Source organism: Bombina bombina, chromosome 1 (assembly GCF_027579735.1).
Source record: "Bombina bombina isolate aBomBom1 chromosome 1, aBomBom1.pri, whole genome shotgun sequence".
Classification (NCBI taxonomy): domain Eukaryota; kingdom Metazoa; phylum Chordata; class Amphibia; order Anura; family Bombinatoridae; genus Bombina; species Bombina bombina.
The window spans coordinates 327,913,703-327,937,183 of NC_069499.1; the positions used below are offsets into that span (position 1 = coordinate 327,913,703).

General features: G+C 39.3%; 1 protein-coding gene across 1 annotated transcript in view; it reads right to left on the reverse strand.

Annotated features, from left to right (window-relative positions):
* The window catches only part of PECR (peroxisomal trans-2-enoyl-CoA reductase), a 124,120-nt gene extending 116,454 nt beyond the window's left edge, over positions 1-7,666 (reverse strand). The window contains exons 1-2 of the mRNA XM_053698103.1: positions 7,501-7,666; positions 124-257 (exon numbers count right to left, since the gene is read on the reverse strand). Coding sequence (XP_053554078.1) covers positions 124-257; positions 7,501-7,612 — 246 coding nt within the window. The 5' untranslated portion in view covers positions 7,613-7,666. The remainder of the gene's footprint in view (positions 1-123; positions 258-7,500) is intronic.
* Between the last annotated feature and the right edge of the window lie 15,815 nt (positions 7,667-23,481).

Here is a 23,481-nt window from a genome sequence, read left to right on the forward strand (position 1 = left end):
CTGGTATGGAAGGGATTAAGAAGTAGTATATATATATATATATATAAAACTTGTGGTTTATAAATTGCTAGCACTACAGTTCCAGACATGTTAGATTAGCAAATGATTTCATGATCTCCTTACCTCTTCCTCTTTACGTATATTACATTGAAGTGGTGTCAGCAGAGTGGGACTAGAAGGTGACAATTTAGTAATCAGTTCTTTAGCAGTGTCTTTTAAACGATCAAGTTTACGTGATGCAATAACCACACTGCAACCTGCAAGTAGATATGAAAAACACAAAACATTTTTTTTCTTTTAAAAACAATTAAAAAATTATTATAATATATATATATATATATATATATATATATATATATATATATATATATATATATATATATATATATATATATATATACACATATATACACATATACATTTAAATCTAAGGATGTGTTCTTTGCCACTTGTCATGAAGTAAAATATCAAGGTTACAAAGTACAGGTACAATACCCTTTATCCAAACTGCTTGGTATTTCGTAATTGCTTGGATTTCTGAATATTTATATACTGTATTTATATCTGTAAAATGGGACACCTTGGAGAGGAGATGGGAACAAGTGTAAACAGCAATATCTTATGTAATTTACTAATACAACTTATACATGCAACCTAATGCTAGTTTTCTTTAAATGTTAACCCTTTTGTACACATGGTACCATCAGTAAGATAGTACAGTAAACAGAAAAGTAATACTTGTTTTAAATAGACTAGAATTTGCATTTTAGAGTTCAAAAAACAGACACAGGCAGAGAAGAATGTGACTAATTGGAGGGCAAATAGCCATTTTTAATTTTGTTATTTAAAAAAATAAAAAAGATTTATATTAATGAAAAAAAAAAAATCTTGATTTAAGAATACTGTATATATTTATTTATTGCTACAAAATAAATAACATAAGTCAAGTTTAACCTTTTGCCGCCGTTATGATGTATTTCGTCCAAACGGCGCTGGGCTTTAACGCCGTTATGACGGAATACAACGTCATAGCTAACGACTGTCCTGAAGCCTTCTGAGCTTTAATCGCGGTCTGGAGGGTGTTGCTAGCGTTATAGGGAAGCCCCCCAGACCCAATCCAATAATTGAAATCTTGCGATCGTGTGCACAATCGCGTGATTTCAATTTGTCTACATCGGAACAGTTGTTTTCCGATGTAGACACTTTATCCTCGTCAGGAAAGGGTTAAACAGTTAAATAAATAAAAAATTAACCTCTTGTTTGTAGTAATTGTTTTTCAGTAGCCAAACTCCTCCCACCACTTGCTTCATGTTGAGAAGATAATCTGATCTTGAATCTCCAGTTTACAAGGAAAGCCACAGTAATAGTAATAGTATACATAAATTGTTATGCAGTTAAATGTCAAAGCAGAGCTGCAATAACTAATCAATATAATAAAAATATTAGTTGGTTTGCACACAGCACCAGATGCTTTACTCCGATGAACTCCGGCCCATGGTATTGTGTTTTATGGTTATGTCCTTAGCCTAAAGGACATTTACTTTTCACTTTTTCAGGACAGTATAAGTTTCTTTTTAAGTTTACAACTACTCCTGGCTTATGTGCAACCCAGAAATAGTATGAGTCATCATTTGGATTGTTTATATTAAATCAGGTGGTTTGGGACTATGCTTTGCCGAACTTGTTATTTACACCTAGCCCTAGATTAATGGGAGTTGTTCTTTGAATTGATGTTTGCACATTAGCGGATTGCTTGCTATTGCTGATTATATGTACTGTATAGACACGTGTAAGGCTTTGTCCTGTTATATATATGTTGTCGTTATGATTTAAAAAGAGTAAACACAGTTGATTGATAATAAATTACTTCAGCCAAACACTAACCATGAGTGAAAGAAAAGTTTTTGTGTTATCATTCATATTCTCTGAAAAAGGGCCAAAAAATCATAAATTCTGCCAGGGTATGTAAACTTATGAGAACAACTGTGTGTGTGTTTTGAAGAAAAGAAAAAAAAAAAAACGCGATTGCGATTTAATCACGATTTTCTTATAAATGACTATAACACCTTCATTTTGCATTCTAAAGTTTATTTAACACTACAGAATCTTAATGTACATGTTTCTCAATGTCCAATACACTCTTGGAGCATAAAAATACAAACCACAAAATAGTTAAAATAAAATTTGCTGCCTGTGATGTGATTAAATATTAGCCACTAGTCAGTTATTAGGTCTTATGACACACAACATTGTCATGTTTTCTTGGACAGTCATTCTGTGGACAGTGGTATGATTAACAAATGAAGCAGTATAAGCCACATACACACACAATTTATTTATATATATATGGAAAAATGTAGATTTACGTTCAACCCCAAGGAAGAAAACGCTTCACTCTCCGGTCTTTTCGTCAATATTTATTTATTATTCTCAAGAGTTGTATTACAGCATTCCCAGACGTTTCGACACCTATTGGTGTCTTTTTCAATGGGTATTTGCCAAAATTATTTTGTCCCAAAAGGCTCCTAACAAACTATTCCTAACCGCTTACCTATAAACCCCCGTATGTGCTCACGTCACTTCCGGTGCCATGGAGGCCGCTCCCCCTTGCGCGTGTCACTGCTCCTTCTCTGCCGCGTGGCTAATTAACATAGCTCCACCTGCGTGTTGACATATATCAACACGTAGTACACCCAAATATGCGCATGTCAGGGGCCAGCAACTCCGATAGCATCTGACTGACGTGTATTATAAAAACTTATCTATCCCGTCTATTTAAAAAAGTGCTATGAAAGCACAAGATAAGACCCTTAATATTTCCTATTTACACAGTGAACCTCATAACCAATTTATTTTGTCAACTATATATCCATTAATTTCATCTCAAGCTTGTTTGTACTAACATAACGACTGTTCTATAGTTGATTATAAAAAATGGTATTGGAAGTGGAGTTACTTAGTTGGTGGAAAACTTATCATAATAACATTCATTCCTAATGGAATAAGGTAGAAAAAACTTTTTGATCCGCAACAGTACACTATATCATGGAGCTTCTTTGCTTTACAAATGTCCTTATTCCATCCACTCTATACAAATGGGTAATACAGTCCCTTATAATAGAAATGACCTGGATCAAACAATCCTAGACTTCCCATTAAAGGAAAACATATGCCAATCTATATATGGCTTGGAATGAGACCAATATAATGACAATTCTTGAGATAGACTGCATCAAGCTATATGTAAGATACATTGATGATGTATTTATAGTGTGGCGAGGGTCAGAGGAATCACTGAAGAAATGGGTTGATACTCTGAATAACATTGACTCTACCATTCGTTTTAAGTACTCCTGTGATTGTAGAAGTATACCATTTTTGGATTTAAATATTACAATTTACAAGGATGATGAGGGTTGTAAATTTTCAACCTCATTATACTCAAAGCCCACTGACAAAAACTCCTTGTTGCTGTCCACAAGTTACCATCCGGGACATCAAAAAAGAGGTGTTGTCTCCTCTCAGCTTACGCGAGTGGTACGCAATTTGTTGACCGTTTGGGACCAAGGCTATTTTTACATTTCTGCGGTGTTTGTGTTTAGCTGTAATTTTCCTCTTACTCATTTACTGTACCCACACATATTATATACCGTTTTTCTCGCCATTAAATGGACTTTCTAAAGATACCATTATTTTCATCATATCTTATAATTTACTATTAAAAAAATTATAAAATATGAGGAACAAATGGAAAAAAAACAATTTTTTCAAACTTTGACCCCCAAAATCTGTTGCACATCTACAACCACCCAAAAACACCCATGCTAAATAGTTTCTAAATTTTGTCCTGAGTTTAGAAATACCCAATGTTTACATGTTCCTTGCTTTTTTTGCAAGTTATAGGGCACTAAATAAAAGTAGCACTTTGCTATTTCCAAACCACTTTTTTTCAAAATTAGCGCTAGTTACATTGGGACACTGATATCTGTTAGGAATCCCTGAATATCCTTTAACATGTATATATATATATATATATATATATATATTTAGAAGACATCCCAAAGTATTGATCTAGGCCCATTTTGGTATATTTCATGCCACCATTTCACTACCAAATGCGATCAAATAAAAAAAATGTTCACTTTTTCACAATTTTTTTCACAAACTTTAGGTTTCTCACTGAAATTATTTACAAACAGCTTGTGCAATTATTGCACACATGGTTTTAAATGCTTCTCTGGGATCCCCTTTGTTCAGAAATAGCAGGCATATATGGCTTCTACGTTACTTTTTGGTAATTAGAAGGCCGCTAAATGCCACTGCGCACCACACGTGTATTATGCGCAGCAGTGAAGGGGTTAATTAGGGAGCATGTAGGGAGCTTGTAGGGTTAATTTTAGCTTTAGTGTAGTAAACAACCCCAAGTATTGATCTAGGCCCATTTTGGTATATTTCATGCCACCATTTCACCGCCAAATGCGATCAAATTAAAAAAAACTTTAAATATTTCACAATTTTAGGTTTCTCACTGAAATTATTTACAAACAGCTTGTGCAATTATGGCACAAATTGTTGTAAATGCTTCTCTGGGATCCCCTTTGTTCAGAAATAGCAGACATATATGGCTTTGGCGTTGCTTTTCGGTAGTTAGAAGGTCGCTAAATGCCGCTGCGCATTACACGTATATTATGTCTAGCAGTGAAGGAGTTAATTAGGTAGCTTGTAGGGAGCTTGCAGGGTTAATTTTAGCTTTAGTGTAGAGATCAGCCTCCCACCTGACACATCAGACCCCCTGATCCCTCCCAAACAGCTCCCTTCCCTCCCCCACCCCACAAATGTCCCCGCCATCTTAAGTACTGGCAGAAAGTCTGCCAGTACTAAAATAAGTTTTTTGGGGGGTTTTAGGTTTTTTTAAAAAAAAATAAAAAATTATTCTGCTGTGTAGGACCCCCCTTAGCCCCCAACCTCCCTGATCCCCCCCAAACAGCTCTTTAACCCCCCCCTGCCTTTATTGTGCACCATATTGGGTACTGGCAGCTGTCTGCCAGTACCCAGTTTGAAAAATAATAATGTATTTAAAAAATTTTATTTTATTAAATATTTTTGTAGTGTAGCTGCCCCCCCCTCAACATCCAACCCCCCACCCTCTCCCAGATGCCTTGATTTGAAAATCCCACCCTCCAGATCTACAGCATATTGATGCTGTTTGCATTGATCTCACGTGCGCGCGCGCAAGATCCCTCCCCCCTCCTCCACCAATAACTGCCCACCCGCCTCCCTGGATGAGCTCCCACCCACCAACGGTAATGGCTATCGATAGCCGATGCAGAGAGGGCCACAGAGTGTCTCTCTCTGCATCGGATGGCTAAAAACAGTTATTGCAGGGTGCCTCAATATTGAGGCATCACTGCAATAACATGAAAGCAGCTGGAAGCTATCAGGATCGCTTCCACTGCTTTCAAAGACCAACGACGTATGGGGTACGTCCTTGGTCATTAACTGCATTTTTTTGCAGGACGTACCCCATACGTCGTTGGTCGTTAAGGGGTTAAAGGGACATGAAACCCACATTTTTTTATTTCATTAATTTATGTAGAGAACACAATTTTAAACAACTTTGCTATTTACTTCTATTATTTAATGTGCTTCCTTCTCCTGTTATCCTTTGCTGAAAGGTTTATCTGGTTAAGTTCAGGAGCAGCAAAGAACCTAGGTTCTAACTGCATATCGGTGGCTGCATATTTATACTGATTGTCATTGGCTCACCCATGTGTTTACTTAGAAACGAGTAGAGCATTGCTGCTCCTTCAACAAGTGATACCAAGAGAATTAAACAAATTAGATAATAGAAGTAAATTAGGAAGTTGTTTCAAATTGGATTCTCTATCTGAATCATGAAATACATTTTTGGGGTTTCCTGTCCCTTTAATTCTAAAAATGTGCTCTGCTGCTTGAAAATTGGACAAACAGTTGTGTTAATGTAAAGTTTTAGTCAGAAGTTGTATATTTGTAAAACTCAGTATGTGGATTTTATTTTAAATAAAGGGGAACAAAATGTTGATTTTTGTTTTTTATCCGATTTATCAAAAGATTACCTTGACAAGTCTGGAGGGTGCTTTGTCGGTTGTGAGAATTAGAAAAGCCACAATTGTCAGAGCTAAGTTAATGGAAAGGAGGGAAAATAAATACTGAAACTATATTGCAAAGTCATTTTGCTATGTTTAACTTAAAGGGGCATTAAACCCCAATATTTTTCTTTCATAATTCAGATTGAGAATACCATTTTAAACAACTTTCAAATTTACTTTTATAAGCAAATGTGCTTCATTCTCTTGGTATCCTTTGTTGTAAGAGCAGCAATGAATTGCTGGGAGCTATCAGAACACATCTGGCTAACTTATAAGAAGAGGGATCTATGTGCAGTCACCAGCCAGTATCAGTAGTGCATTGCTGCTTCTGAGCCTACCTAGGTATGTTTTTCAACAAAGGATACCAAACGAAGTTATTGGGATTTAATTTTGTTGTTATGGCTTCAATATCAAGATCACATTGTGGGATATAGCATTACTAACAGCATACACTTCAACTTTGCAAAAAAAGGACATAATATTCACGGTTATGTTCTTAGGTACTGTAGTAATCTATTCAGGGCATCTGCACCATGGACTTTGGCGGTACTATAGACTTTGGTTAGACTGCTATACTCATAGCCAATACATTGATGTTACTGCATTTTAACAGTGTTGCCTGAACTTCAAGGGACACTCAATCAAAATTAAACTTTCATTATTCAGATAAAGCATGCCATTTTAAACAACTTTCCAATTTACTTCCATTAACAAAATGTGCACAGTCTTTTTATATTTACACTTTTTGAGTCACCAGCTCCTACTGAGCATGTGCAAGAATAAGTGTGTATGCATTTGTGAATGGCTGATGGCTGTCACATGGTACGTGTATGCATTTGTGAATGGCTGATGGCTGTCACATGGTACAGGGGGAGTGGAAAAAGAGAGAACTTTTAAAATGGTCAGAAAAAAATTTACTCATTTTAAGTTCAGACTAAGTGCTATGGCATTGTCTTGTTATCTTGCATTTGTTGATTATGCAAATCTACTGTGTTGACTGGTCCTTTCAGTGTGAATGCAATATGCATGTTATTGATATATACATGTGGGAATACAATATATCTTGCACTATTGCAGTGTTAAGTTGCGTTTATTATCTATATGTGTATTGGTGCAGATATTTCGCACACTAATTTCTCTTCATTTATCTCTTTGCATTTACACTCCAACAGTTGTTACGCTAAACCTTATTCGCTTTACATTTGAAATGGCACACAGCAACTTGCCCTAATTATTTATTCACATAAAATATATTAAATCACTAAGTAGGTATTAATAACGTTCGCATAGCTCAAAATAAATAACTATTCTGTCCCTCATTACATATACTGCTAGCAACTCTGAGAAAATGTAAATAGCAAATAAGCCCAACCTAATGTCAACAACTCAGCCGCTATTGCTTTTCCGATTCCAGTGCCTCCCCCAGTCACAATCGCCACTTTGTGTTGGAAGAGTCCAGGTTTAAAAACACTACAAGTCGCCATAATGATACCACTGACAATCTGACATGACCTTCTACTTCCGGAGGAAGGTGACAGAGTCCAGAGACTAGCTAGCTTGCTTCGTAAACCCGCCTAGACCCTGTTGCCATGGAAACTAGAAACGACTACCGATTGGAGTTTTCGACAGTACCTAGTGTACGCCCATTCCTGTCCTTAGCTGACAGTAACCTAATGATGCCAGATGAACATATCGCACATCAAATTTAAAATGTATAGGATATCCAATATAAAATGAGTGGTTTACTTCAGAATGCAGAGTACACTTTAAACCAGTGCACTGCAGGTTTCATTTAGCGGTCCATTTGTAGCTTAGATATAAATTGTATGTATAGGGGCGCTTTATATTGATAGTAATTAAATAATGACTGCTCACTGCTTCTGTCTGTGGTTATTCTACTCGTATATTCCCAAATGCAGCTAGTCATGTAGTCTCATCAGCAATTTATTATTTAGCTGGTACTAAATAAACTGACACCACTGCATCAAATGAGCCAAACTACTAAAAAAACATTCACACGACTTTATTCAACTCATGGACTAAGAAAACCAATATAGGCCGCGTTTAGGCAGCGCTCAGGAGCTAGCGGAGGCGCTTCACTTCCAGCGATGACGTGGCGCTAGTTGACGTCACAAGCAAGGGAGCTTAGAAAAAATGTTCGCATGCGCAAACGGATCTGCTGCACAATAATGGACTTTGCGCATGCGTAGGCTTACCATAATTTTTAGAGATGAAACTGGGACCACTTGGCACGGTGCCAGTGGGGGTGTGGTCAGGGGTGTGGCCAAGGGGCGGGGCATTTGTCAACCAGAACTAATTTTCCATGCACAATTATATTACTACATTTTTTTGCAGCACAATTGTATTACCATCCATAATTAATGATGATGACCCCAGCAGCACAATTATATTACCATCCATAATTAATGATTATGACCCCAGCAGCACAATTATATTACCATAATTAATGATGATGACCCCAGCAGCACAATTATATTACCATAATTAATGATGATGACCCCAGCAGCACAATTATATTACCATAATTAATGATGATGACCTCAGCAGCACAATTACCATAATTAATAATGATGACCCCAGCAGCACAATTATATTACCATAATAATGATGATGACCCCAGCAGCACAATTATATTACTATAATTAATGATGATGACGCCAGCAGCACAATTATATTACCATAATTAATGATGATGACCCCGGCAACACAATATATTACCATAATTAACGATCATGAGCACAGCAGCACAATTATATTACCATCCATAATTAATGTAATTGTGCTGCTGGGGTCATCATCATCATGTTAATTTAATTGTGCTGCTGGGGTCATCATCATTAATTATGTTAATATAATTGTGCTGCTGGGGTGAGCATCATTAATTATGTTAAGATAATTGTGCTGCTGGGGTCATCATCATTAATTATGTTAAGATAATTGTGCTGCTGGGGTCATCCATCATCATCATCATTAATTTAATGATGAGTTGACCCCAGCAGCACAATTATATTGACATAATTAATGATGATGACCCCAGCAGCACAATTAAATTAACATAATGATGATGATGATGACCCCAGCAGCACAATTACATTAATTATGGATGGTAATATAATTGTGCTGCTGTGCTCATGATCGTTAATTATGGTAATATATTGTGTTGCTGGGGTCATCATCATTAATTATGGTAATATAATTGTGCTGCTGGCGTCATCATCATTAATTATAGTAATATAATTGTGCTGCTGGGGTTACTCATCATCATTAATTATAATTGTGCTGCTGGGGTCATCATAATTAATTATGTTAATTTAATTGTGCTGCTGGGGGTCAACATCATCATTAAATTAATTAATGTTATTAATTATGTTAATTTAATTGTGCTGCTGAGGTCATCATCATTAATTATGTTAATATAATTGTGCTGCTGGGGTCATCCATCATCATCATCATTAATTTAATGATGAGTTGACCCCAGCAGCACAATTATATTGACATAATTAGTGACAATAATTTATTTAATGAGGATGACCCCAGCAGCACAATTATATTAACATAATTAGTGACATCAATTAATTTAATGATGACCCCAGCAGCACAATTATATTAACATACTTAATGACATGATGACCCTAGCAGCACAATTATATTAACATACTTAATGATGTGATAACCCTAGCAGCACAATTATATTAACATAATTAATGATAATGACCCCCAGCAGCACAATTATATTAACATAATTAATTACATTAATGAAGGTAATATAAGTGTGCTGCTAGGGTCATCATCATTAATTATGTTAATTTAATTGTGCTGCTGGGGTCATCATCATTAATTATGTTAATTTAATTGTGCTGCTGGGGGTCATCATCATTAATTATGTTAATTTAATTGTGCTGCTGGGGGTCATCATCATTAATTATGTTAATTTAATTGTGCTGCTGGGGTCATCATCATTAATTATGTTAATTTAATTGTGCTGCTGGGGGTCATCATCATTAATTATGTTAATATAATTGTCCTGCTGGGCATCACTAATTATGTTAATATAATTGTGCTGTTGGGGTCATCAATCATCATCATTAATTTAATGATGATGAGTTGACTCCAGCAGCACAATTATATTGACATAATTAATGACCAGCAGCACAATTATTAGTTTACCATCCATAATTAATGATGATTGATGAGTGACCCCAGAAGCACAATTATTAATGGAGATATCTAATAATATAAATAAATAATAACACCACATAGCAGATAGAGATAGCAGCCTAAGATATGTGGTTGCATATGAAAAAAGGAAAAGATCAAGTAATATTGTATTGTAGTAAGTAACTCACACGTACTTATCATTATCAGCAAGAAGATCTGCAAGAGTCAAGAAATTTGTTGTTGTTGGTATTTGCTTCAGCAACAGGAAGCCACAGTGTGCAGCCCCATGATGCGTTCTCCTAAGTTGAAGGCGCCTAAAACACTGAGTGTAAAGCAGAGGTGGAGCACGCGTTATCAGTCGGATTCTGTGACCCGTCTGTTGCAGGAATGTGGTGACGTCACGGTCGCACATTCCGACGGGCAGCAGACAGCTGTAAAAGGCAGTGCATGCTGCATGTGCAACAAAGCTAAATTCACAGATTTGCCGGTGTTCTATCATTCCAGCTAATTCATCAGACTACGCTAGTCTGATGAATTTGCTGGAATGATTGATAGAACACCGGCGGCCGGGACAAAAATGAAAAACGGGTGGGACACTGGGACAGGGGCTCAAAACAGGGACAATCCCGGTAAAAACGGGACGTATGGTAAGCCTACGCATGCGAATGTTTTTTCTAAGCTCCCTTGTAGCATTGTTACACAACACCGTTGATACGCCGAGAATCTTTTCCCCAGTGTTTCTGGTTTCCCCTGCCTCTTGGCAAACATCGGAACTCCGACCCACCTCCATTCAGCTGCTCTCAGCTCAGCCCCTGTAGCTTATCCTGCCCCATTCAGCTAATAATAAATAAAGATATAAGGGCTGCAGCTCCCATCACTCACTTGGGGCAGGTTAAGCTACAGGGGCTGAATGGAGGTGGGTCAGAACTCCAAAGTTTGCCGAGATGCAGGGGAAACCAGAAACACTGGGGAAACCATCCTCGGCATAACACCGGATAAGCCTGATAGCAGCATTTAGTACAGGGCAAAGTGGAGATAGGTTAAGTAACCTATCTCCACTTTGCCCTGTACTAAATGCTGCTGTCAGGCTTATAAGCCTCACCTGTCCCTCCTCTGCTGCTTATAAAAACATGGCAGTCTCCACAGCAACACGTGTGTGGAGGCTACCATGTTGCCAAGCGTCTGAGCTTGCTCTGAAAACTCCCAGCTTTTCCAGCACACTGGAAGCGCTGGGACTTACATCAGCAGAGCGCTTCTTTTATTTATTTTCCTAATTATTTATTTATTTTCCTAATTGTTTATTTTAAATCTTTTATTTTAAATCTTTTTGTTTATTTGTATTGCATAATGATTTGCACATCCGTTTTTTTAATTTATTAACTTGTCTATAATTTGCGTTTTTACTCAAACCCGTTTTCTCTGTTATACATCTTGCAATCCTACCCAGTTCTTTGTTTTTTTCCTTACTTACTGTTGTGTCCTTCGTTTGGTCTCTATGGAGCGTCTGAGCTCCGTGCTGTGCCGTCCTCCATCTTGTCTATGAGGATCCGTTCCGGCCACGCCTCCATTTTATGACTCACTACGCAGTCATAATTTCTTCCCGCCCTCACTCGGTACTTAGTCTGCTGTGCCTGTCAGACAAGTATCGCTTTGACCGCTCAATAGAAAATTTGCAACATTGTTATACTTACATTTAGAAAATTACATTTATTATTGCTTTTACATTGTCATTTTAGTATATACTTATTTAGTTTGTTTAACTCAGACTTTTTATCTGTTTTGCTTGCAATCGTTTTGCATTCACACAACATCAAATTATTTACAGATTTTTAATAACAGTCATAGTATTGAATTTCTTGAAAAAACTCTTTGTTTTTTATTATCCTATAGTATATTTAAATTAGTTAGGTGTAATTTTTACCCTGACTCGTAGAACTAAAACTCTTTCTTCTACTATCTTTTATCCGTATTTCTTTGAACAACCAAAACTATGTATAGTTCTTTGTCTCAAAGAATACGAACTTTTAATTTCTTTTGTTTCTCCTCACTTACCAGTTTCTTCACCCACTATTAGTAGATGGGTCAAAACTATTATGTTAGAAGCTGGTGTGGACAATGTTTTTTCTTCACATTCCATCCGTGGAGCGTCAGCTTCTAAAGCTTTTTCTAAATCTGTTTCTCTACAAGATATATTGAATGCCGCGGATTGGTCTGATGATAAAACTTTCAGACAATTTTATTTTAAACCTATTAATTCTATCCCTCAACATTTAGTATTGTAATTATTTGTTATATTAGTATTTTGATTATTTTATTATTTTGCTTTAAACTTGCAAAATAGGAGTCTCTGTTCTTGTAATAAAATTCAGATTATCCTATTTTATGATGGAATAATCTAGATTTTATTAAAAAGACAGAGACGAGTATTTTCCCACCACTGTTTTATATGTTTCCCTCCCTTGATATATTTAATCAAGTCACTTATGTTATTCTAATGACTTTTTATTTGTCTTTCAGTTCCAAATCCTTCCTCTACAGGATTTTAAGAATTCGTTTACAAATTTGAGTTCATCGAATTATTCTCTTCAATCAAGTTTGAATGTATCTTCTAGCAAGTTTTTCGTTACTTCTTTCCAGAAGAAGTTGACAAGTTTCTACAATCAACTCTTTGGTCCATCAAAACTTCTGTTTCCTCTATGGATGGTTATTTGTGGACTGATCCTGTTTCTATACTTATCTAATGGTTTATGTTTCCTTCGATTCAGTGAGAAAAGAGGAGGTTTTGCTACTTTCTGGTCACTATATGGTTACTATGATGCATATGATTGGTCCTTACTATCTCTGACCACCAAAGGACTGTTCTCATTGGTCTCTTACATATCCTCTCTGTTATCATATTTTTTCTGTTAATATTCAAATGTTTTACTTTTAAATAATGCCTGAGTAGTAAAGTGAAAGGTTAATGCAAAATACTCGTCTCTGTCTCTTTAATAAAATCTAGATTATTCCGTCATAAAATAGGATAATCAGAATTTAACATTCATCTTAAAGCTCTGGTTAACTGCATTGTGAAACAAAAAAGTGTCACAAAACATCAAAACTACATTACAAAGTACAATCATAATAACACTATCTAATAAAAATAATTTTTAAAAAATATCGCTCTCCTGAGTTGGGCGCCACCCCCTGGTGACGACACCATCCCAGGCAACACAGGATTTCGGTGTAAAAAAACAATAGTGACAAATAAAACATTATAAACATTAGGTATGCCGAAAACGGAACCGACATACGTGTCTGATTGGCTGCTGATTCGGATGCCGGTTCCATTTCGGCATTGAGGCTTACCTAATGTTTGTAATGTTTTTAGTTGATGCTCTGCTCACCTAAATGATGTAATATGGTTTATTTTGATGTATGCTTTCTTATAGTAGTTTATTAGATGTATATTTGTCAATATTGTTTTTTTAGACCGAAATCCTGCATTGCCTGGGATGGTGTCATCACCAGGGGGTGGCACCCTACTCAGGAGATCGTGTTTGATGGCGGTCACACATAAAAAGGGTGTATAGTGTTGGGGTGAGTTGATTGTTTTTTTCTGTATGTCTGAGGAAGGGGTTAAACTTCCCGAAAACATTCACACTTGAGGAATGAATTGTGATACAAGTCCTGGTGAGTCCACTCTTTCTTGTTACTGTGCATTTTTTCTGTTGCACCCCAGGCATATTGCTTTCTGTGTTCTGGAGTGCTTGTCTGTTTGGACATACATATAGGTATAGATATATATTGTACCTAAACACAATCCGATATATTTAGAAATATATATTAACTAGTTGGTAAGCCTGCCCAGTGGGCAGTCTATGTTGTAAATACAAAAAATAAAAAATAGAACTACAGAAAAAAATAAACACATTATCCAAAATAAAACAAATCAACCTGATCCCTATGAAAATAAAAAACACCCCCTAATCTAATGCTAAACAACCAATAGCCCTTAAAAGGGCTTTTTTTTTAGGGCATTGCCCTAAGTTAAACAGCTCTTTAGCAGTTACAAAAGTCCCCCCTAACAGTAAAACCCACCACCCACCAAACCCCACAAAATAAATAAACATAACACTAAAAAACCTTAACTATCCTTTGCCCTGAAAAGGTCATTTGTATGGGCATTGTCCTTAAAAGGGCATTCTGCTCTTTTGCTGCCCTTAAAAGGGCATTCTGCTCTTTTAAGAAGTGCCAATAACCCTAGTCTAAAAAAACTTAAAAAAAACTGTATATCCCCCAAAAATTTAAAAAATAAACCTAATCCCTATGAAAATAAAAAAGCCCCCCAAAATAAAAACACCCCCTAATCTAATGCAAAACTACCAATAGCCCTTTAAAGGGCTTTTTGTAGGGCATTGCCCTAAGTTAAATAGCTCTTTTGCAGTTACAAAAAATTCTAAGTCCCCCCTAATAGTAAAACCCACCACCCACCAAACCCTCCAAAATAAATACACCTAACACTAAAAAAAACTAAACTACCCATTGCCCTGAAAAGGGCATTTGTATGGACATTGCTGCCCTTAAAAGGGCATTCAGCTCTTTTAAGAAGTGCCCATAACCCTAATCTAAAAAAAAATAAAAAACATTTTAAAGTCTAACCCCCAAAAATTAAAAAAAAAAAAAAAAAAATCTAATATTACAGAAAAAAATTTTTTTTATCAAACTTTAAAAAAGTAAACCTAATCCCTATGCAAATAAAAAAGCCCCCACAAAATAAAAATACCCCCTAATCTAAGAATAACCTACCAATAGCCCTTAAAATGAATTTTTGTAGGGCATTGCCCTAAAGAAATCAGCTCTTTTACATTAAAAATAAACAGTCCCTCCTAACAATAAAACCCAACACCCACCAAACCCCCAAAATAAAAATCGTAAACTATCCATTGCCCTGAAAAGGGCATTTGTATGGACCTTGCCCTTATAAGGGCATTCAGCTCTTTTGCTGCCCATCCCTAATCTAAAAAAATAAAATAAAAAAAACCTAAGTCTAACTCCCCAGGTTGGTACTCACGGTTGCTGAAATCCGGCGGAGAAGGTCCTCTTCTTTCTTCATCCAGGAGAGAGGAACTGAAGACCGGCGACCGCGGAGCCATGGAGCATGGAGGATCCTCTTCTTCCAATCGCCGAATTCAAGGTACGCGATTAAAGATGATATCCCTTTGATTTCCTATTGGCTGATTTGATTCTTCAAATTCAAATCAGCCAATAGGATGAGAGCTACTGAAATCCTATTGGCTGCTCAAATCAGCCAATAGGATTTCAGTAGCTCTCATCCTATTGGCTGATTAAATTTGAAGAATCAAATCAGCCAATAGGAATTCAATGGACGCTATCTTTAATCGCGTATCTTGAATTCACTATTCAGTGCACGGCGGAGATCGTACAAAGAGGATGCTCCATGGCTCCGCGGTCGCTGGTCTTCAGTTCCAGAGTTGCCGGTCTTCAGTTCCAGGGTCGCCGGTCTTTAGCTCCTTGGTCATCGGTCTTCAGCTCCGCCCACCGCCGGCTTGTTCCTGGAAGAAGAAAGAAGAAGACGCAGCTTTGAAGACTTCACCACTGTCAGGTGCCAGGAATCAGACTGAGACGAGAAGTGCAAAAATAATCACACCTTTATTAATAGCAAAAAATAATAAAAAGTCCACAAGATAAATAACAAGCCAGGAATCAAAACCAGAGCTGGTAGTCAGACGAGCCGAGTCAGGAGCCAAAGCGAATAGTCAGACGAGCCGAATCAGGAGCCAAAGCGAGTAGTCAGACGAGCTGGAAAAAGGAACAAGGAGAACAGCAGAGTCAGGAACAAGCCAGGGATCAGGAACCAGCAGGGACGTCAGACAGCCAGGTAATACACAGGAGCTCTCACAAACAGGTCTGAGACAACGCAAGGGCAAAGCATACTGAACAGAGTTCCTTTAAATAATAAGTGATGACATCACAATTCTGAGACTGCATCCTGTCTCGCACTGATGATGTACACCAGTCTGGTCATAAAAGGAAGTGCAGGAAATGAGCAGCATCACACAGTATGCACCAGAGTCAGCAAGAGAGGTGAGTAAAATGGCTGCCAGCAGCACATGGCAAACAACGACCCCTCCCCGCGGGAGGACAAAAGGCTTATTGGGGAAACGGGCATGGAAGTCACGAAGGAGGGTGGGAGCATGAACATCAGAGGAGGGAACCCATGAACGCTCCTCCAGACCATAGCCCCTCCAATGAACCAAATACTGTATGCGGCCCCTGGACATACGAGAGTCAATAATGCTGCTGACCTCATACTCCTCATGGTTGTCAACAAAGATAGGACGGGGACGAGGCAACACAGTGGTAAACCGATTACAAACCAATGATTTCAAGAGGGAGACATGAAAAACATTGGAGATGCGCATTGCAGGAGGAAGGTCAAGAGTGTAGGCCACAGGATTGAACCTTCGGAGTATTCGAAAAGGACCAACATAACGGGGAGTCAGTTTATTGGAAGGCACATGAAGGTTCAAGTTTCAGGAGGACAGCCAAACTCTCTCACCAACCTGGTAGGAAGGCTCGGGTAGACACCTACGATCAGCCTGGAACTTTTGGCGCTGCATAGAACTATGAAGGCAATCCTGAATCTGCACCCACGTGGAACGGAGTTGCCGGAGATGCTCCTCCAAAGCCGGAATACCCTGAGACATGAATGAATCGGTCAACAAGGATGGTTGAAACCCATAATTCGCCATAAACGGGGATAACTTGGAGGAAACATTAATAGCACTTTTACGAGCAAACTCTGCCCAAGGTAACAGTTCAGACAAATTATTGTGGTGATCTGAGACATAGCAATGGAGGAACTGTTCCAGAGCTTGATTAGACCGTTCCGCAGCCCCATTGGATTGAGGGTGATATGCCGAGGAGAAGGAAAGCTGGATGCCTATTTGAGCACAAAAGGAACGCCAAAATCTGGAGACAAACTGGCTACCACGGTCCGACACTATCTCCTTAAGTAACCCATGTAAACGGAAGACCTCCCGGGCAAAAATTGAAGCAAGCTCCTGAGCGGTAGGCAGCTTCATCAAGGGAATGCAATGTGACATTTTAGAAAAACGGTCAACCACCATAAGGATAACAGTATTGCCATCGGAAACAGGGAGCTCGACAATGAAGTCCATGGAAAGATGTGTCCAAGGGCGCTCACCATTAGCAATAGGCTGAAGAAGACCCACAGGAAGACGTTGAGGAGTCTTAATCTGTGCAAAAACTGAGGAGGCAACATACGCAGCAACATCAGAACAAAGACCTTGCCACCAAGTGTGCAAAAGTTTAGTTTGAAGATTCTCAGGAACAAAACACTTACCACTAGGTTTCTCAGGAGGTGCATTGGTTTGTGCAGCCAGGATCTCCTCCCCCAAGGGAGAAGTCAAATTAGTACGTATGATAGCCAAAATATGGTCATGAGGTATAACTGGAGTAGATACAGACTCCTCCTTGGACAGAGGCGAAAATTGTCGAGAGAGGGCATCAGCCCTAACATTCTTACTACCAGGCAGGTAGGAGACCACATAATTAAACCGAGACAAAAATAGCGCCCATATGGCCTGTCCCATCTGGCCTGTCAGGGCGACAAACGTTTTGCTTCAGATCGATAAGTTAAATTCTGGTGGTCAGTAAGAATGAGCACTGGCACGCTAGTAACCTCAAGAAGATGCCTCCATTCCCTGAGTGCCAAAATTATGGTCAGTAATTCCTTGTTGCCAATTTCATAATTGCACTCCGCTGGAGACAATTTCTTAGAGAAGTAGGACTTTGAGACAAGAGGGCACCTACTCCAGTCTCAGACGCATCGACCTCAAGAATGAAAGGCAGGACAGGGTTAGGATGAGCCCGAACTGGAGCGGCAGCAAAGGCAGTTTTAAGACTATCAAAGGCCTTAATGGCAGTAGGTGACCAATGGAGTGGATCATTCTCTTTACGGGTCATGTCAGTGATAAGTTTCACCAAGGAAGAAAAGTTTTTAATAAACTTTCTATAGTAATTGGCGAACCCCAAAAAACGTTGAATAGACCGAAGACCAATTGGGCGAGGCCACTGCAGAACTGCAGATAACTTGTCAGGCTAAATGGAGAACCCTGCAACAGAGATAACATAACCTAGGAAGGTTACTTGAGTCTGATGGAAATCACATTTCTCGAGTTTACAAAACAGGCCGTTCTCACGTAGTCTCTGAAGAACCCGTGTAACATCAGAACGATGAGCCTCAAGTGTGGGTGAGTGTATGAGGATGTCGTCTAAGTACACCACAACATACTGTTGCAACATATCTTGTAAGGACATCATTAATAAATTCCTGGAAAACAGCAGGAGCATTACATAGGCCAAAGCGCATTACAAGATACTCATAATGCTCGCTCCTGCTGTTAAATGCTGTTTTCCATTCGTGGCCCTCCTTGATCTTAACAAGATTGTACGCTCCTCTCAAATCATGTTTAGTAAAGACCGTAGCTCCCTTGAGGCGGTCAAAGAGTTCTGTAATGAGCGGAATAAGGTAAGCATTCTTAATGGTAAGACGATTAAGACCCCTATAATCGATACATGGTCTTAACTTGCCACCCTTTTTCTTCACAAAGAAGAAGCTAAGCCCCTGCAGGAGAGCAGGATTTGCGGATGATCCCCCGCGACAGAGCATCGGCAACATACTCCTCTATAGCACAATTCTCAGCTACAGACAGAGGGTAAACCCGGCCCGAGGAAGAATGGCTCTGGGTTGCAGGTCTATGGCATAATCGTAAGACCGGTGAGGAGGCAACGTACCGGCATGCACCTTGTCAAAAATGTCTAGGAACTCTCGGTACTCCTCTGGAAATTGAGATACCGAAGAAGTGTACAAGACTTTAACTGGTTTCTGAAGACAAGTGGAAATACATTGCGGAGACCACAACAAAATTTCAGACCTGCGCCAGACGAGACTGGGACTGTGCTTTTGGAGCCAGGGATAACCCAGACCAACCGGAAAATGTGGAGAGTTTATCACCTGGAACTGGAGGGTTTCAAAATGGAGAGCCCCAACAGCCATGGATAACGGAGCAGTTTCGTGAGTAACGAGTGCGGGCTGAAGGGGCCTGCCATCAATGGCCTCAATAGCAAGCGGAATGGACCGAGGCAAAACAGGAATTGAGTGCTTTGATACAAAAGCACTGTCAATGAAAAAGCCCGAAGCACCGGAGTCAACAAGAGCCTGGGTGACTATGGAAGAGTCCACCCAGGAAAGGACAACCGTGACCAAAGGTTTTTCCCTTAGTGGTACCGGGGACGAGGATAAACCACCCAAGGTCTGCCCCCGACAGGACCTTAGGTGTGAGCGTTCCCCGGCCGTGTAGGACAAGACTTCAAAAGGTGGCCCTGTAACCCACAATAGAAGCAGAGCCCCTCCCTCCTCCTAAAGACCCTCTCCACCACAGACAGACACGTGAATCCCAACTGCATCGGCTCAGCAGTACCTGGTGACTCGGTACCAGCAGCAATGGGAGGAGAGGGAAGTATGGGTGGGAAACAACGTAGGAGACAACAAAACAGGAGGCTTCGGCAAGTGCTCCTTGAAAGAGGGCCTCTCATGTAGTCTGATGTTAATTAGGATCAAAAAAGACACCAATGCCTCGAGATCTTCTGGTAAATCTCTGGCAGCAACTTTGTCTTTAATCGCATCAGTGAGCCCATGAAAGAAGGCGGCAACAAGGGCTTCATTGTTCCAACCTACCTCTGCGGCAAGCGTACAGAACTCAATGGCATACTGAGCAACAGATTTTGTACCTTGCCGAATGGACATGAGTCATTTAGCAGCAGAGGAGGAGCGAGCCGGAACATCAAATACCCTTCGAAAGCAGACCACAAATTCAGGGTAATTTGAAATCACGGGTTTATTAGTCTCCCACAAGGGATTAGCCCAGGCAAGAGCTGTGTCAGAGAGTAACGAGATGAGAAATCCCACCTTAGCTCTGTCAGAGGGAAACGCCTGAGGTAACATCTCAAAGTAAATGCCCACCTGGTTCAAAAACCCTCTACACTGATTACGATCGCTTCCATATCGCTGAGGTAGAGGTGCAGAACCGGACATGCTTCTGGTAGGACTAGGTGCAGCAGCGGAAACAGCAGCAGCCATAACTTGCGGAACACTTTGGTTCAAATGTGCAGTGTGAGTCAGCAGGGTTTGCAGGGCTAGTGCAAATTGATCCAAGCAGTGATCCTGTTCATCCATCCTGGAAATTATGGCAGGTAAAGGTGGATTATTAGCACCATCAGGATTCATGGCCCTTGCATAATGTCAGGGTGCCAGGAATCAGACTGAGACGAGAAGTGCAAAAATAATCACACCTTTATTAATAGCAAAAAATAATAAAAAGTCCACAAGATAAATAACAAGCCAGGAATCAAAACCAGAGCTGGTAGTCAGACGAGCCGAGTCAGGAGCCAAAGCGAATAGTCAGACTAGTCGAGTCAGGAGCCAAAGCGAGTAGTCAGACGAGCCGGAATCAGGAGCAAGGAGAACAGCAGCGTCAGGAACAAGCCAGGGATCAGGAACCAGGAGGGACGTCAGACAGCCAGGTAATACACAGGAGCTCTCACAAACAGGTCTGAGACAACACAAGGGCAAAGCATACTGAACAAAGGCCCTTTAAATAATAAGTGATGACATCATAATTCTGAGACTGCATCCTGTCTCACACTGATGATGTAAACCAGTCTGGTCATAAAAGGAAGTGCAGGAACTGAGCAGCATCACACAGTATGCACCAGAGTCAGCAAGAGTGGTGAGTAAAATGGCTGCCAGCAGCACATGGCAAACAAAGCAGGGAAAAAACCCTGACAACCACCTGGAACAGGACCTTCTCCGCCAGACTTCAGGAACCGTAAGTACCAACCTGGGGGTTAGACAGGGTTTTTTTTAATTTTTGGGGGGTTTGTTTTATTTAGATTAGGGATGGGCAATTCTTGAAAGAGCTAAATGCCCTTCTAAGGGCAGCAAAAGAGCTAAATGCCCTTTTAAGGGCAATGCCCATACAAATGCCCTTTTCAGGGCAATGGGTAGTTTAGATTTTTTAGTGTTAGGTTTATTTATTTTGGGGGGTTTGGTGGGTGGTGGGTTTTACTGTTAGGGGGCACTTAGAATTTATTGTAACTGTAAAATACCCGTTTAACTTAGGGCAATGTCCTGCAAAAAGCCCTTTTGAGAGCTATTGGTAGTTTAGCATTAGATTAGGGGGTATTTTTATTTGGGGGGGCTTTTTTATTTTCAGAAGGATTAGGTTTAATTTTTTTATTTTTGATAATTTATTTATTATTTTCTGTAATGTTAGACTTTTTTATTTTTTGTAATTTTAGCTCAATTTAAACTTATTTTTTTTTTTTTTTAAAGTAATGTTAGGTTTTTTATTTTAATTGTAATTTTGTATTTTTAATTTAGGTTATTGGGTTTATTTGGGGGTGTTTGGTTAGGGGGTGTTAGGTTTTAGTGGACTTAAATTAAGTAGTTATTTACGTTGTGGGTTTTGGCGGTTTAAGGGGTTAATAGAGTAATTAGGTTTATTGTGATTTGGGGGTTTTGCGGTTTAGGGGTTAATAGGGTAATTAGGTTTATTGCGATGTGGGGGTTTTGCGGTTTAGGGGTTAATAGGGTAATTAGGTTTATTGCTATGTGGGGATTTTGGGTTTAGGGGTTCATAGGGTAATTAGGTTTATTGCGATGTGGGGTTTTTGTGGTTTAGGGGTTAATAGGGTAAATATGTTTTTTGCGATGTGGGTGGTTGACGGTTAAGGGATTATTATGTTAGGTTATTTGCGTATTAGGGGTTAATTACTTTATTATTTTGTGATGTGTGTGTTTGCGTGTTAGGTGTTAATACTTTGTGTGGGAGGTTAGGGGGGTTTTTTTTATACTTTGTGCGGGCGGTGTTTTTTTTTTGTGTAATGTTCCGTTTGCCTTTGCTGCATCTTGGTGGTTTTTGGCAGTTTAAGGGGTTAATAGGGTAATTAGGTTTATTGCGATGTGGGGGTTTAGCGGTTTAGGGGTTAATAGGTTAATTAGGTTTCCATAGCGTCCCAGCTTGTGAAGTACTCAGTATAGTGGTCCTGGCCTGTACGACTTTCAGATTTTGTGTTTGGGAGTGTGTGTAATTTTGAGTTTGAAAGGCTATTTGTTATTATGTTTTGTACTCACAGTAGAGTCAGTTTGATAAGGACCTGACAACAGGGGTGTCTATATCCTCCCTCACAGGGGTGCACTCTCTTTGCCCTCTTTCTCAGTTACTCAACCTATGCTGCAGCCTATGTTGCCTGCTGCTGATTCTCCTTCTCCCCCAAGATCCTTATCGCCACCTCCAAACAGCAGGAGGGAGGGTGGCAGACACGAAATATGCTAAAAGTAAAGACAGACTTGCTGTGACAACGCCTTCCTGCTCGATGATGTCACCGTAACTAGAGGCATGCCTTAAAGAAACACTGTTTCCGGATTTGGGCCACTTTGGATCATGGTACTTGTAGTTTCAGGGAGATTGTGTTTCATTTGCGGGCGTCAGGAAGCCACTATTACAATGAGGGAGACTCCCTGAACTTCAGGGAGAGTTGGGATGTCTGCAATCATAAATTATAAACAGTAAATGAATCTCTGAATTAAGTACACACAAGTGCCACACACAAAGGATCTGAGTACAGTATATCAGGTAACAAAAATACAAAAAATACACTCACAATGGAAACCTCTTTTAAAGTAGAAGCGAACTTATTAAAGTGAATGTAAATTTGAATGAATAAGTGCTCGGTTTTTAAAAATACTATTAAAAACAGGGGCACTTTCATTCATTAAAATTTACATTGAAGCGTTTTTCTTTTTAATACTTACCTTTTTCTTTAGGAAAACCAGACCGGCGATCCTCCCCCGCAGCTCCTCTGTACTTAGCACCGCAATGACGAAACCAGCTTCCTCCAAACGATGCGTGCACCCAAAGGCGTCCAGCTTGCGATTGGAGGAAGCCGTTTTCGTCATTGATATGCTAGGTACAGCAGGAGAAGCGGGTGGAGGATCACCAGTCTGGTTTTCCTAAAGAAAAAGGTAAGTATTTAAAAAAAACACTCATTTTAATGAATGAAAGTGGCCCTGTTTTTAAAAGTA